A 17187-nucleotide genomic window follows, 5' to 3' on the forward strand; every position below is an offset into this window, starting at 1 on the left:
ATGGAGTTCAGTCCAGATGACCTATGCTTTTTGAAAGTGACCCATTTTTCAAATGTTCAGTACTATCTAGTACGTCATCTTGGCCTTCATCACCTTAATTAAAATCACCTTCATAAAATTATTATTGAAATTATTATTGAAATTATTATTGAAATTATTATTGAAAATACACTTTCTAAAATTTATTTCCATGTCCAGGGCTCAAATTTGACACACTTTTGCACTTTCCATTCACATGCATCAATACTCAACATCTTGAGCAGTACATCTAAATATGACCCTGATCTGAGAAGTATTTAAGAGAAATCACAAGGTATTTTTCTAATACACAATACCAGCAGTATTTGGTTTTGTCAAAATGACCTTAGTTCATCTATTTAGTGAATGAATCTCTGTAAATTTTAGTTGATATTGCTGATTTAAAATGAACATTTACTCTCCAACTGCTAAAACATATCTGGGTAACATTCAGTAATAGTTCACTTAACAAGACATTAGGATTTAATAGGAAAAAAGTCCAGCAGAACATCATTACCTCTACAGCTTCCCATCCCCACTGCCTGTACTTCGGGTCATGAGTGAGCCGCCACATGTACATGTAGGTCTCTATGACTTCTGGTCGTAGGATGTAGTATTTTTCATTTTGTCTTGTAGCGATAGCCTCAACACCACCATCAAATCTGAAGGCTTCTGGTCCCAGTTTCATGCCTAGCCAATAGAAAAACACGTGCTCAAATAAATGCATTAAAAAAGGTTTCAAGTTACGTAACCTACCAAATGAACTATCCTTTCAGCACACGGCCAGGTTACCCAAAAGGTATATAGTTTCCGAATGATACTGCAGCACCCACTGTTTGTGATATTTTGTAAATAATTCGGAGTGGGAGAGAGCTGTTGTATCACATACAGTATCACAGTATCACAGTATGTTTGGGATTGGAAGGGACCTCAAAAGATCATCTAGTCCAATCCCCCTGCTGGAGCAGGAACGCCTGGGTGAGGTCGCACAGGAACATGTCCAGGTGGGTTTTGAATGTCTCCAGAGAAGGAGACTCCACAACCTCCCTGGGCAGCCTGTTCCAGTGCTCTGTCACCCTCACTGAGAAGAAGTTCCTTCTCAAATTTAAGCGGAACCTCTTGTGTTCCAGCTTGATCCCATTATCCCTTGTCCTGTCATTGTTGTTCATCAACACCTTAAACAGCAGCTCCAGTTTGCACAGTGATGCTAACATTTGCATTCTGGAAGAGTTCATATAACTAGCAACATGTGAAATACTGCTTAAAAGACAAGGATGTTTACTTTTCTATATCAAACTGGAAAATACACTCTGGGACACGAAATGCTGCCAGGATTATTTTTATGAGAAGATGAAAGAATCCAAAGAAATTTCCTGCACAGAAATCCACTTTCTTTGTGCAATTCTATTCTTTGCAGCATTTTACCAACGTAACTGAGAATAAAATAATTTCTTGTGCATAAAACATGATTCATAGCTATATTGATGCATAAATGAACAGGATCCCTCTCATATTTGTATTCGCCTATAAAGAAACTGGCAAAGTGAAAAAAAAAAGCTGTCATGTTAATTACTAGAGCGAGTAGATATGATTCAGCTGCACAGAAATTATTCACAAAACAGAGCAGCCATTCTTAAAGTCACTCTTAGAGCAAAGCAGCGTGTGCTCAGAGAGGATGAAGAGTCCCCACCATCAGACAACTTTCATTCAGCATTACAACAAAAATACCGACGGTTGCCTTCACAAAGTCAAACTGTCAAAGTAAACGCTGCAATATAGTACTTACTCGTACGATCGTAGGACTCGTGGCAAGTCCTGGCAATCTCAGCGCCCAGCTCGATGTGGTGGCCCGTCTTGTCGTTCGGTGCTCCGTCTGCCCCGAGAGCAAACATGCCTCCAGCAAAACAGGTGAGATGTCCCATCTTGTGTTCAAGCAGCCCGCCCTTCCACTCAGCGATGTACATCAGCCCCCCGCTTGATTTGCGAATGAGGTGGGTCTCTATGGCCTGCAAAAGTACACGATTTCAAACCCTGTGGTACCATTTGGTGAAGTACGAAGGACAAAGATGTGTCGTTTGTTGGTTGTTTTTTCTCCATGTTGCCTTTGCTTATAAAGTAAAACGGATAGTATGAGCCAAGCACAGCCAAACCAACGAGATTAGCGGGCATCAGTAGCAATGATTAATTTTGCTACAACTTTGAGCAATTTATGCAGTACGTTCTATAAAAATATTGGTAAGAGCTAAAAAAATACAGTTCCATTTTAAATTCTTTATTTCCTTCCCTTTGGACTTTGAGCAATTTCAGTAATTTCACTTTTAATGGTGATTAGCCACCACTTCAGTTTCCATACTTCCCATTGTAATTCTGACTTAAAGGATGTGGTTATTGATAGAATTTCATGTCAATCATATGGAGACATAACTTGCATTCAAAACCCCTCACTCAGTGAGTGCACTGAATGATGTTAGGCCTCTGTGTCTACATGGCATTCCCAAAGCCCAGTGAGTTTTCCTTCCTGGACTGAATTCTTCTGTAGTTATCAATCAAGAATAGAGTCTGGAAAAAAAAAATTAAGCAAGAATAAAACCATACAAATCTCCTGGAGAGAATTAGGAGTTGGTGCCATTAGCAATGTATGGTCACTGATTAAAAAAATCCAGGAAAACAACCACTGATTATGAAACCCAGGAAAACAACCTTCCCTTATGAGAAGAACAGAATTAAAACAATAGAGGAGATGCAGAAGAGCGCATTAATTGGAAGGCCACACAGAAAGCAAGCTATTGTTCTTTACAGGATAATGGAGAGGAGACAAACAGTGCTATCATACATTCAGTTATCTAGCAGTACTCTGGTTTATTCTATTGAAATCCTAAGATCCAGAAACAGTACTCGACATGCATTATACAAGAGAAAAAACATGAATAAAATATCAGTACAGAGAACTGTTAACAAAAAAGCCAGAATTAAAAAAAAAATAAGTGTTATAAAGAGAAGGTATTGATTGTAGTTAGTTATTCTCATTTAAACATCTATAAAGGTTGTTTTTATAAGTATGAAAATCTTCCCTAAACTAGAAGCGTCAGCAGAATAATTGTATAAGTTTTACTTACTAAGTAGGGTTTTTTTGTGCCAAGAATGTCACAGTGAAAACCACACTTTGTTTTCTGCTAATATTAGTGCAAAGCACTTAGTAAGGATGTTTTCTGCCCACCTCCAGACCCATTATTGGCTTGAAAAACTCCTCCATCTCTTTGTTTCCTCCTTGATCATAAGTTTTTAGCACGAGGCACCAACTGAAAAGCCTATCTACATTTTAAAGCAGCAAAAAAATATTGAAGATTCCTTACTTTAAACAAATCCTGCATAATTTAACCTATAAAAAGAGGAATTAAATATGAAAGGGTAAAGGTGGGAAAACAGTTTCCTTAAGCATCCAAACCACAGGCCCCGCTGTGGAAGATGAAAGAACTACAGAGGCTGAGGAGGTGTCGAGCTAATTGGTGGCTGTGTATTCCAACTGCATCTAAAGAAGCTTTTCTGTCAGCTTGGGAAACTACTAGTGGTACTTTTTTTTTTTAAAAAATGTTTTTTAAAAACATGTATTTTGTGCTCATTTGGGTATAGAATATTTGAATTTATAATTGAGGAACTGACAGAACAGGGTTCAAAGAACCTGCTACAAAATGTATTAATGCATAAACAGGCAAAATTTATGAGAAGATAGAAATAACTGGAAAACTTCCAGAAGCTTTTGGAATGCTGCTTGCATTTTTATCAAACGGTTTATATTTTGTAATAGGATGCCTTATGGTGGAAAACACACAGGAGTTTTGTGGGAAATAGCTTTCAAACTACTTAGGCATTCTTAAAAAGAAGTTACCTAGAACCAAGTTCAGAAACGAACAACTTTTCATCTAATTACATTTCATTAAACCTTTCAGCATGGTATCTCCATCTCAGCAAATCATCAATTCTGGTAATTGTTGACAACTCTACTGGTCACTTAGCCGTTGAGCCAGAACTTATTTAAAAAAGAAACAAATTTAAAAAGAGATTGATGACTACATTTACCTATACTCCATTTTTTGTCAGTAAAGAATGAAAGATGTAACGAGTATTACAGTACCTGACAGAAATAACAGTGACCATGCACCTTCAGAACTATAGTAACTAGACCAGAGATAATTCTTGTAGTATGTAAATGGATTTTGTGATATCAATTAGTCTTTCAGAGCTTTTTCCTGCTCTTTTGCTTCAAGATTAAAGTTCAGGCTGAAAAAAGATGACTTCCACTTGGGAAATTTAAAAATTATTCTAACAAACTGGTATTAAGAAACGAAAAAGATGATGTTAGTTGATGCTAAGAATGTCGCAAAATAAAAATGTCTTTCCAAACTAATTATTCATGTTTAGTAATGCAAATCATCTTGGTTTTATAAATGGGTCCTATTAAAAACTAGTACATATGACTATTAAAAGTTTATTATGTGTCTTATTTAAAGCTGTTTTTATTAGGTAATTATTTGATATATGACAGACTCTCAAATTGCCTTGTCATACCTTGTTCAATCATGGGTCCCCAAGGGCTAGATAACACCTATACCAATGTATATACCTTTATTAATGGTATGCTACATAACTAATCATTTCTACCTAGACATGAAACCCAAATAAGCTTCAATATGCACAAATAACCTGCAGAAGCCATAAGCTCAAGTGTGCTGCACTTGCAAGCCCATCAGCACTCAACAAACTCTTATTCCAGAGGACAGGAAAACAAATCCTGTAACTTGGTAAAGCCTAAACTTCATTTGAAATTAGATGCTTATGAAGTAGTCGTTTGTAGAAGTTACATGATTGAAGCAAACTGGCCCCAACCGAGCAGCTTTTGTAAAGCCTGAAAGGTGGGGTTGGACTAGATGACCCCTGCAGGTCCCTTCCAACCCAAACTATTCGATGATTCCGTGATTCCCAGAGGGCTGGTAGCTCTCTTTGTGGCTCCGTGTGGTGCAACGGCAGAGCTCACAAAACCGCTGCCAGGGACCTTTGAGCTGCCAAAAGCTTCAACTAAATCTGAGAAGTTTCTTCACAGGCCATTTTCAGCCTGAGCTACGCAAACTGTTTTGGTCAGGAATAGGTTCCACTTCTCTCATCACTATTCATCCACCTTCTGACTGAGACTAGAGGGACCAGCAGCTTGCCCTGAAACAACGTTCTCCAAAGCCTTGATAACGAATTTGTAACATCAAAGTTGCGTGCAGTTTGGAATAGCTCCAGCATTGCATCCAAGTGTCAGATGATAATGAATTTGTTAGGTGTGTTCCACTTGTTTCAGGAACTCCACATTAAAAAAAAAAAAAAGTTACAAAATATCAGCATATTTAGAAGCCTCAGAGATGGAAATGGTTTTGATCTTAAAAAATGTAAAACCTGCATGAACAGAACACCTAAAAGAAACTCCCCAATATTAACTACTGATCAATGTATTCACTGAAATTTTGAACTCCCGTTTCGATAACAATATTTGCAGCATTAAGATGTGGTAAAACCTTCCTTTTCCCCACAAGTCCAACAAAGCTATAGTTTAATTTCAGAATTTATTTCCAAACGTTGTTAAAGCACTAATTCTGGAATGTATAATTGTAATATAATGCATTAGTACAATAAAATATTTTCAAAGTAAACAATAACAAAAAATCAGTACTCGTTCAATTATCCATTCTGAATTTATACCCAAAATGCCAAAGTGCCATCTATCACCCATCTAATGGAAATTCGCAAAACTGCTATTAGCTTTTTTTTGAAATAATATAATGGTATGTACTTCTGCGAGCAGCACATCAAAATGTTTTTCAGGGAGTTTCACGAGGGCTCTAAGTGCAATCAGGCTGGACTGAACTTTCTGAAAGACATTGCATTTTTAAATAAGCTCGAGGTCCAGAGTAGGACTAAATCACTAGCTGGAAAACATGGACAAACGTTTTAAACGTAAAAAAAACCCACTTGAATGCAAAGTTGAGGAAGTACCAGGATGAGGAAGAAATGTCATCAGTTTAAATGAAGGTATAATAATGGTCTCCGAACTTAAGCGTTAGGATGGTAAGGCAGAGTTACAATCCCATAGGGAAATGCTAATATTTTATCTGCAATGCTGTGGGTACAGTTCTGGCAGGGAAATCAGGTTACTAAAAGCAGTTATTAGACAAGGAAAATAGGTAGTACGGTGACAAAGATCCACCCAAGTGAAAAGCTCTGTTTGGTGGAATTAATTATGAATTTCATACTTAGACTGAATTTACTTTTATTTTGATGTAATTATCTCCACGCTTTAAAAAGGGATATGTTTATTTGAATTGCAGCTCTATTACAACTTGGTCTCCATCGACAAATAATTCCTTCCTGCACTGCTTGCAGATCAGGTGGTGTCATATTTATCACTACAGAGATTCTTATTTCATCTTACTGTAATGAATATTCTCAACATAAACCAATATACAGTATCTGCAAATTATCAAAAAAGCTAGAAGAGGAATGTGGTCTTTGATTAGCTGAAAATGTACTATTGATGGATAATTGTTTGGACCTGGTACAGTTTTTCTCTTAAGGAAATAAAAATTTCATGTTAGTGTTTTCCAGCTTGTATTTCTGCAACCTAAATAGTAATTTCTTTCTTTCCATCAAGGCAAAGCAGAAAGACATAAAAGGTTGCAAAGATGAAGTGGCTGCAAATGCATGTTCCCAAAGGGAGCAATAGCAGATGCTACCTGGAAACGACAAAAAAGAGAAACAAAAACCAAACCAGCCAACCAACCCAAAACCCAAACAAATTGACTTTAGACTGTAGTGGACAAAAAAGGAGAGGGAAGAAGGGAAACTAGAGGAAAATAATCAACATTTGCCAGATATTTAAAGAAACAAATTTAATACATGTAAAGCTGATATGGCATATGGTATGCACTGTACCTGCAAGATCTTTTATGTAAGGCTCTGCTTACAGTCCTCACTGTAATAAAGCCTTTAGCTAAATCACCTTTTTTCCATCTTGTGGGAAATTATTCCATCTATACAACAACTGTAAAAATGCTTGAGCACTCAATAAGCAGCACTAACAGTCCCTTTTACAGTTTGAATTGTGACTCAAATGCACCTTGTATTATTACTCCTGGCATCCTTCTCATGAGTTTTGCATGTTGAAATGACGCCCTTGCCTGTCTGTCACACTGGAAGAACTGCAGTGAATGAGACATTAGGAACTGTTTAGGTTACAGGACTGCACACCGCACATGCGTGTAATCTCTGTGACTGACAGTACCAAAGAGGAACTCTTCATCTGTTCCCAACCTGACTGCCTCCCCCTCCTCCTCCCTTTCTTAAGCCGATGTTTCACATTCTATGCTTATCAGCCTGTTCTTTAACCTTTACATTGTACTGCCAGTCCTTACACTTGCAAAATTAAGCAGAACTGGACCTTTCTAATAAATACCCATTTTCCTCCATTCGTTTCTTCACTCCTTGAAGCTTTTCACACAGCTTAAACACCGTTGTCACCACCCTCCTGCCTCAGTCCCCAACTCGGTTTTGTGATTGGGAAGACCTTCATTTCTCCTTTGAGTGGTTTAGGACGTTGAACTGGATTGCTTATAGAGAAACACAGAGGATGCAGACCTGGAGTCATCTCACTGTCCAAATGAATCAAAAAACCTGATCAACAAGCTTATTTTTAGTAGAAGGTATTCTCTTGGTGGATTTTGCTGACAGGTAATAAAAATATTAACAGAGATGCCTAGAGAGCACAGATGGAGGCTTCTCAGGAAAAATGTTCCACACCTCAAAGTTGCTCAGCTCAAAATAAACATGTGTCACAAAAGTTAACTCTGCTAAAGGAGCAGGGATAATGAATTACAAACCTCAAAATGCAAGGTACAACTGCAGTTCTGCTTCCTCTAACACTTAGCCATTTTACCGCTCCTTTTACAATACCTCTTTAATTATGATTGACCAATTTCAATGACTACTTCTCTTTTAACAACAAAAAACAGGTGTTTCATTTCCTACCTCAAGATGTCTCCGTAGCCGGAGATAAAACTGTCATAGTTACATATTTCCATACCTTCATAAATCTGAAACTTCAAAAATGCGATCCTAATTCTAAATTTCCAGGGTTTATAATGTTTGTTTTAAGGATAATTACAACTCTGCAGGCTTCTTTACAACAAAACACTATAAATTATCTCAGTCCAAACTTTTAATATATTTTTCTTCCCCAAAGAATCGTTTTCATAAACAGTATTTTGACAATTTGAAGCAACACTGAGTATGAAAGAGAATTCTACCACGTGATACCTCCAATAATTCAAATGTATCACGTCAATTGCTTACTTATTTATTTTAGTATTTACAGCTTGTAGCAATACATTTTATTGCTTCGAAGCAGCACACAGCAGGCAGGTCCAGGATTACTGTGGTTTTGCATGCTGTGAGTTTTTAAGTCAATTGCCTGTTTTCTTGACGTTAAGTTACTTCCCCCATGTTTTCTTTGGTGAGTTGATCTAATGCAATAGATACTTTTCTTCAGCAATCTTCATAATTCATAAAATTTATCATTTATCCCAAATTCCAATGAGTTCATTATGAAAAGTTCAAGATTTGTGTTGTTCTATTATTACAGCTGGTTTGGAGATGGCAGAGAAAAATTGCACCTTTTTTTTAAACTTAATGTTTATTTGTTGGTTCTGTTTTCCTAAATATAAGTCATACAGGTTTTAAATATGTATTACAAGATTAATGAATCACACAAAAGCATACAGTCAGAAAAACGAGGATGGAGTAAGAAGTTCAAGCACTTGTTAAGACTTATTAATATACTTCTGCCAAGAAAAGTGGCATCTTCTTATGCTGAGGTCCTCAGTGCTTACGAAATCACCTTTTAAAAATCAAAATTGAATTCTGAATACAGAAGAACTTTCATTTGTTTAAACACAATCTATAAGAAACATTTGAAAAGTAATAAGGCACTTACTGCTTTTGCACTTAAGACATGTTATACATGGAGGTGCCTAAGTTTTTAAATTGGAAACATTAACAAGCATTTAACTACTATGATTCCTATCCATCTGATCACTGAAAAGATGATTAAGTTCTAGGTGAAAGCTGATCATTCACTTTTGTCTGAAAATCTACTTATGCTGCTTCCCCCCCACCCTCAAGGATCTATTAGTGTCTTTAAGAGCAACAATGCTCTTGCAGTAAATGTACTTAATGCTGGCTGCTACCAGAAAACTAGATTTATTCATCTTCTTAAAACATTATTAATGGAATGGCATGAACCCAAGCAAGTAACTCTCAAAATGCTACCATTATGTATTTCCTGAATATGCTAGAATATTTATTGCTCCTGACAAGCTTTTCTGCTGTCAAAAGTAGTAGAAGTAGGAAGGACATGGCTGCTCTAATGACAAAAGCAAATCCACAGGCAAAGGGGGGAAAATTTCTCTCGCAGGACATTTCTAATTAAAATCTCCTCAAAGGGTTCCAACAACATTGTAGCTTGCTGTTTCTCCTGACACTCCATAAACAAGCAAATATTTTACTAAGTACTTTCTATAGTCCAAGCTACAGGCATTGTGCAGCTTAAAAATCTGCAGAAGCCTGTCTTTACTATTGCTGCTTTCTGTAAGCAGCTGTAGAAAGTTGTAAGACTCCTGTCAAGAAGAAAAATATAATGAGGAGAATAAAAAGGAGCAGAGAGTCCTCTGGATGTTCTCATCTGTTAAGAGTAATGAATCTTGTGTTCCTACATAATACAGCTATACTATCGCTATGCGCACAACGCCAGTGCAGCTGCGTGATAAATAGTTTAAACATGACAGCTGACAAAATATGTAAATAAACTGGCTGTTTATTCATTTTCACACATTCAAGTTACAGACAATATCCCCCCTCCAAAATGTATACACTAGGAAGGCTCGGCCCATTGCACTGACTGTTTCATCCTGAAGATCCGCTTGCCCAGGCAGACTTTTCCTGTTATATATTTCCTTGAAAGCCAAGAAGTGCTCAAGTATTGAATATTCAGTTCATTAAAAGACTTTTGACTTTACCCAGTATGACAAATTATTCTAATTGAGTTGTTTCCGTTCTGTCGTTGTCCACCTCAGTTATGTAGTTTTTAAGATCACTACGATCACTAAACAAACCACTTCAAGCAACTTAATGGAAACTGCAATCAGCACAGAGCAGCCACCAGGCTGTCACCGCAGTTAAACAGACCCTCATGAAAGCCTGGAGATGAAAAGGGCCTCTCTGCCAATATCACACTTTCAGTTTGCTAACACCACTTTGTTCTCTCCCTCATTTCAATGAGAAAGGAGTCTACACGGATTTGTTTTATCTCCCTGAAAGGCTGAAATCTTGACAGCTCTGAAAAGTATTTGTTACTTAATGCCGACAATTAAATATACCAACTCCCTACCCAAACACAATCAAAACCATGTAGCTTCCCTTGGCAGAGTACAAACTGAGTAAACCAAGGCTAGTCTCAAAAATTAGCCACATGCCAAAAAAACCCAAACTGATCCTATATGTTTTCTGCCTGAATACTCAAAATCCTGAGGCCAAAAATGACTTTTTCCCCTTTAGATACCCAGAAAAGGTTACTGCATTCCTCAGTGGCTCAGTTCAGCCCAGCAGCAAGCTGGCTTTCAGGAGCTGCTGAAATCTGGCAGTAAACAGCTGTGGCATTGCTTCACACCCCCTATTCTTCCTTCTGCTCTTGCCATGGTTTGCACTCCCACGTGCTAGGTTCTCCAGAGATCACTAGTTTTCTCATTACAATCTTCTGAGCAGTTCTTACCCAGTAAGAAAAATTAAACAATCTAAATGTCTGAAAGTAAACTACACTGTCTAAAGGTAAAAACTGTGGATCGCACGGGGCCACCGTGGGCTGAACTGACCCGAGTTGCTTGGGAAGTGCTGGCGAGGGACTCTCCCTCTGCCTGTGATGTTCTTCTAGGCCAAGTCATGGCTCTATTTGCAGCCTTTAGATACGTCACTTCTCTAGGAATACACTGAGGAGGGGATGAAGGCAGCATCAGAGAGAGAAGAAATATTTAAGATGCAGAAAGCTTGCAGCAATGGCCATAAATAAATGGAATAGGAAAATCTGGAAAATATATCTACCCATCCAGACATCAGGTGTGAGACAAGCTATTAACAGGATTAGTGGAAAAATTGCCCTTCAACTTAGAAAATTAGGGCTGACACATTCAAGAGGGGAGGATTTGATGCAGTTGCTGTGACACCACTGTTGCTAGACTAGACATAAGTGAACCCAGAAGGTCCATTTTTGCTCTAAATTATCACTTTCTATTACCAAACCTACTCAATCGTTTCTTAGAGATCAACTGTGTTAACTGAAAAGAGTGAGGCGGTTCCTGTCCTGGATACTTGCAAAGACTGATAGATTATTCTGTGGCCAATTATATCCTCCAAATATGACTAAAAAGCCAAATACACATTTGTTGAGTAACAGAATGTTGCATGCTATCCACTGAAACCAGTTTAAGAAGATCTCTTACTTCCTGTATTATATGAAACAGGACATTATATGCATTGTTTTTCAAAAGAGAAAAATAAATTAAAAATACATTCACTTGTCTTTTTCTGCAAATTCTGGAGTTTATGAATCCCTCTGATGCCCTTATAAATACATTCATATTATACTCTGGCATACCCTTTTCCCATTCGGAATAAACTCTTCCTTAAATGGCATCAGCAAACTATGCATTTTATTCATGGCAAACAGAAAAAGTTTTTAAATCTGGTTTGACATCTTAGTTATTGCTTTTAACATAAGCCATAATACAATCTATAGATGCTACAAAAATTCAAATAGAAAGAACTCTTTGTTTTTAATATGAGTTACAGAACAACATAAGAAATAACCCCAAAGCTTTATCTAAATGAATTTCAGCTTTTCACAGTGAACTGTAACTCACCATATATTTTAATTTGTGGTTTCTGGATAGCAGAAGATATTGAATTAGGCATCAAACATTCACATCGCTTTTCAGAATTTGGTGGGTCTGTGCTGGACCAAATTGCCAGGAATAATCACACCGTTCCCTTTGGCGTAGTCTTTAAAAGATTCTGAAAGCGTCAGGGGAAATTTATCTAAGCAAATACGAAGCAGACTCCGAATGCCCAAACCATGTAGACTTAGTCATAAAGAAAGACTGCAGCTTGTGCAGACACTTAAATTAGCTTTAATTTAGATAAGTAAGGGATCGATAGCAATAAAGCCCATATCAGGATGGATTTCAAAAGAGATTAGTTACTCCGGTGAAGAACCTCACATCTCAGTGGGGCCCAGCCAGTCTGCAGTTTCTGTGGGACGAGATCTTCCCTGCTCTTTTCTGAACAAACTACATTACAGCATCGAGCTGTACCTCCACATGCTGCATGTACACTTTCAGCTTTGGCATAGAGGTACCTTGGTATAGAAAATGGAGAGCATGAAGATGGTTGCTCAGAAAATAGTGGAAATAGCATTCAACCAACAGCATGGCAAAATCTGGCACATATTTAGTGATCAGTGGCCCTCCCAAATACTGATAATGCTGGACAGACATGATGCTTCTTAAAAGTTGCTAATAACTAAAAATATTAAGATAATAGGTACTTTAAATCTAGTTACTTATAGCAAAGGTCAGAGCCTGTCATTGATATTGCCGCATTCAGTGATGCTGCCGACCAGGTAATTCTGCTCCCACAGCTCAATCCCAAGCAGGGAGAACTGGCCACACAGCCTAGTGGCCATCACCACTTCTGCTCCCTGCCAAGGCCTCAGGGTGCCTGCGACAACTTTTGTACCTGAGGAGCTTGTTATCTCGGCATAGCTACGGCGTGAGTTTAAACAAAGCCATGCTGCTGCAACCGCACGCAGACACCCCTCGGCGTGCTCCTGGCCCTGTCCCCAGTGACCAGCCACCAGCAGGCAGCCCTCCACCCCAGCCACGCTGACGGGCAGGTCAGGATGGCTCAGCAGTGACCTGACTGACGCGGGACGGCACACATGCTGGTGTGGCCTAAGGCAAGAGAGACTTCCCCACAAACTTTGCTTCAGCTGTGCTCCAGCCAGGGGACGGTGAACCTTCAGCCTTGGTTGGAGCAGCCCAGCACCAGCCATGGAGACACTGGGCTCTCTCTCTCGGGCGCTGTTATCAGCTGGGATCAACGTGACGCTGCTGCTGCCCGGCAGGACCAGATACAACCAGCTCATGGGGCAACGTGCTCATGGTCCCACTGACAAGGGCGAAGGCAGCACCACTTTTAAGATATTCCACCTGCGGCAGTTTCCAGAACAGCTGTACTAGCAAAACCACATTTCTTCATCATGTGCGTCTGTGCACTAGCACTTAGCTTGTGTAAAAATGTATTTAAAAGAAAAACCTGATGTTATTAAACCAGTGGAAGCAGAAGAACAGAAGCAGATTTGAGGTGCTTTGAAATGCCTTGCCTGGTAAGATTAATTGATACCATATTATCAGACACTTCTTTCTCTCTTTTTGGCTGCCAACCTAATGGCTGAGCTATTACAGTATCACTGTTCCTATGTTATAGACTCAAATCCACTCAAGCCTAATTTAAAATTCACCTTTTGCTCTGAAGCTGAAACCATGTTAGCAGTGAAAATGAGGCCGACTGCATCCAAATCTGCACTTACAAAATTAAAGACAGCATTTTCTCAGCAGAGGATACTTGCTCATCAAATTTACTACCGCCACAGATCGCACCCTCCCTCAAATCATCACGACTCTTCTCTCTAATGAAAATAAAAAGATAGTTGCAATGAGCCAGGGTTGTATTTTTTTAATACCACCACTTTTTGTGACGAGGGAAGTAAAAGGAGACTTATGCCTCTTCCCTAGGGAGAGCACATTTCCAGATGTACGAACAAATACACAGATATTGCTCAGCATCTCGAAGCCGTGTCTGCAGAGGTACTGTACACACATACGCTTAACAAGAGATAAAAGTCCTGACCCTAGAGAGCTTCCAATCAAAACAGATGAAAGAATGGGGAAAAAAGAAGTAATACTATCCTCTTTTTTTATATATATACGAAAGCAAAGAACTGAGAAAATAGGTCATTTGCAAAAGACTGGAAATAAAGCCTGTAAATATGAATTTAAACTTAATACTTCTCAAGTCTCAATCCGGTGTCACAAAACCATTATTTCTCCCAAACCAGCATATTAAGGAAATACCATAAATAACAAAGAAAACTGCAGACCAGAAGGATCATAAATAAAATACCACATAGAAATGTAAGTATGAACAATTCCTATTTTTGAAAACTTTCTCATGTGTCCGATTTGAATAACTGGCTGTTTCACAGAAGCTGGCAAATATATGCCTCTTGTAACAAAACGTCATTGTGCAACAAAACATTCTACTTTCATCTATAATTATCTACCATAATATATTGGTCACTGTGTTGACCACAATCAAAATACTCCAATGGCTGAAATATGAGGTCGAAACACAAGAAAGGAACTCCCTTCTGGGTACAAGGAAAAAGGACCAAAGAAATATATTTTGAGAAGACTGAGGAAAATAGAATTTAACTTCTGAGAGCTACTTGTAGTCAGGTAGACCTGTTATTATAGCATATTTTATACTTTTCTCCTCCATCATCAGAAAAAACTAACGGTATTGCAGTCGGGAAAAAAACCCCTACACTTCCAAGTCTCTCCCCTTTCCCACAGTATCTGTATTCCGCTAGCATTTATATTTTATGAAGTCTTTTCAAAAGAGAAATGCATTCTTTATAAAAAAGCACACTGTGGTGGCAAAGATATAAATCCCTCGCATTGCCTCCAAAGCCTGTCTCTTTAGGATTATTATAGATTAGATTATTATGGAAAGGGAGATTTAAATTTCTTATTTACCTGGACAGCATCATAATACATTGTCTTGCCTTCTTCATCTGTCTTGTCCGACATCAGCCACGCCTTGAGCAAATATTCATAAAAGCTATCTCCAAGCCCTCCAATGGAGACATGATCTAGAAAGAGATTCAACAGCAATTTCATCTTCAGCCTGGGCAATAAAATACAATTACAGTTTGAAACAATGCCTTTAATGATCACTTCCTACAACAATCTTTAACAAATTTAAGCCTGGTACCTCAGTAAAAACTTAGCTGGTATATATAGAGGATTATTTCTTTAATTGCTAAATTTTTCATTAAGATAAAGCATCATAGTTATTTAACGTGCCACAATGTGCCACAGGAGTTCATGGCAAAGAAACAAGAATTTGTATATTTAACATGTAATTCATGTAGTCTATCCCATACAAAAATGTGGCAATCTAAGTACTTTCTTATTCTAAAAACAGGAAAAAAAGTAGAAAGTGATCTCCAATAAAGGCTTTCTCCTCTTAGCATGCAGACATTGTTTTTATTTGTTCTTTTATTCACTAATGCTCCACTTATGTCACTTTATAAAAAAGGCCAAAATGTTTTTGCTCCATACTGTAGTGTTTAATTTCAGGTTATTTTATGGTATTTCGAAATGCTGACCCATATGTTTAAAAATAAGACTACATTTGTGAACATCTGGCTGCTGTCAGAACTCAGCAGTACATCTAGAAGGGGAAAAAAAACCAAACCCAACCAACCACCTACTTTTCCACATCTACAGAGGATTATTGCTATCACACTGCTTTATTCTGCCCCGTGCTTACTGTGTGACAAGATCTGGTGCTACAGCTGCTGGGATTATTCAGCTGCACGCGTTGAGGACGTGGCCCCGCAAACACTGACACCACACTAGCCAGACCGTTCAATACCAGTTGCACCAGTGACGGGAAGGCTGGTGATGCTCTCAGCTGCTTGCATGAGGTCGCACTCACCTGCTGCCCAGAAGCCTAAAAGATTCTTGGCAAAATTTTAAGGGGCTATAAAGATTTCAGCATAGATCCTCTAGACACAGCAAATACTACGAATATATATATATATATATGTATACATATATCTGTATCAAGTGTTTCTCTAAGCTCCATTAAACTAAGAACACTAGATAGAGTGTTAAGATAGTTAAGTTGCTTCTGTTAGCTGTAAGGGATTTGGCATTTATTGAGTCTTCAGCGAAAAGATTTCAAAATGCTTTACCAGGACTACTCCTTCACAACTGCCCATTTTACAGTGAGGAAGGGGTCTGTTAACTCCACCTGAGACACCCAGGATGCAGATGTGGTTACATGTACCACGCAGCAAGACTGTGAGTCACACCACAAAATTCTGGGCATGAGAAACACAAACCGCGCATGGGGTTATCAGGGCTCGTAAAGTCAGATGTAGAAGGGTTAGTGGTACAGAGCTCACGATTCCCAACACCTATCTCTGATCTTAGCTTCAGAGTTATCCCTCTCTTGGTGGAATTCAAAAGAACATAGAGAATTTGTTTTTAAACTCCCCAGGATGTTCTCTTCATGGAATGCCTCCTCCTTCACCTACTGAACAGGTTGCAAAGCTATGCAAATGTAGAAGATATACTTCTTTTCTATTCGAACTTTATTAAGTGTCTTTTTCCTTCACTAGCTTGTGATGTCCAAAAACTAATTTAGTTTTCCAAATGTATCCTGTCCCTTTGCCTAACAAATACATTGTACCATCAAATCTATGTTATAAACGACTTCCCCCCCTCCTCCTCTTTTGAATGAGATATATTAAATTTCTGGAAATAATACACCATTTATTTAATTAAATGTTCATGATCCAAAAGGAAAAGAGGCTTCTTAAAAAAAAAAAAGCCAACATTTTCTGTGATCAAAGGCTGATCTTTGAACAGCAGCATTTAAATGACCTTTATGGTTTCCTAAATAAATTACCATAGAAACCTCTGACATTTGCAAACTAAATAGCACAAGCGCAGTTTCATCAATAATAAGCCCTGTTATTATATACATTATTGCAGCAGACAAATCCAATTGACGCATGCTGCAGCAAATCACTGTCAGTTTACTGTCAAAATAACAAGGGCTAAATGAATTTACAGGAAAAATGGCAGTGATCCAGCAGTGTCCTTCACAGTCACAGCTTTGTTAGAGAAGAAATGTTCAGAAACTATTTCCCTCCCTCCCCACTTCATGTTTGAG

At 38.3% G+C, this 17187-nt stretch overlaps 1 protein-coding gene across 2 annotated transcripts in view; it reads right to left on the reverse strand.

Moving 5' to 3' along the window:
• The window catches only part of MAN1A1 (mannosidase alpha class 1A member 1), a 149393-nt gene that overhangs the window by 10633 nt on the left and 121573 nt on the right, over positions 1-17187 (reverse strand). For both annotated transcript variants that reach the window (XM_065056759.1, XM_021294461.2), the window contains exons 8-10: positions 14976-15091; positions 1805-2024; positions 536-708 (exon numbers count right to left, since the gene is read on the reverse strand). In XM_065056759.1, the coding sequence (XP_064912831.1) occupies positions 536-708; positions 1805-2024; positions 14976-15091 (509 nt within the window). The remainder of the gene's footprint in view (positions 1-535; positions 709-1804; positions 2025-14975; positions 15092-17187) is intronic.

This window comes from Columba livia, chromosome 3, assembly GCF_036013475.1.
Source record: "Columba livia isolate bColLiv1 breed racing homer chromosome 3, bColLiv1.pat.W.v2, whole genome shotgun sequence".
Taxonomy (NCBI): Eukaryota; Metazoa; Chordata; class Aves; order Columbiformes; family Columbidae; genus Columba; species Columba livia.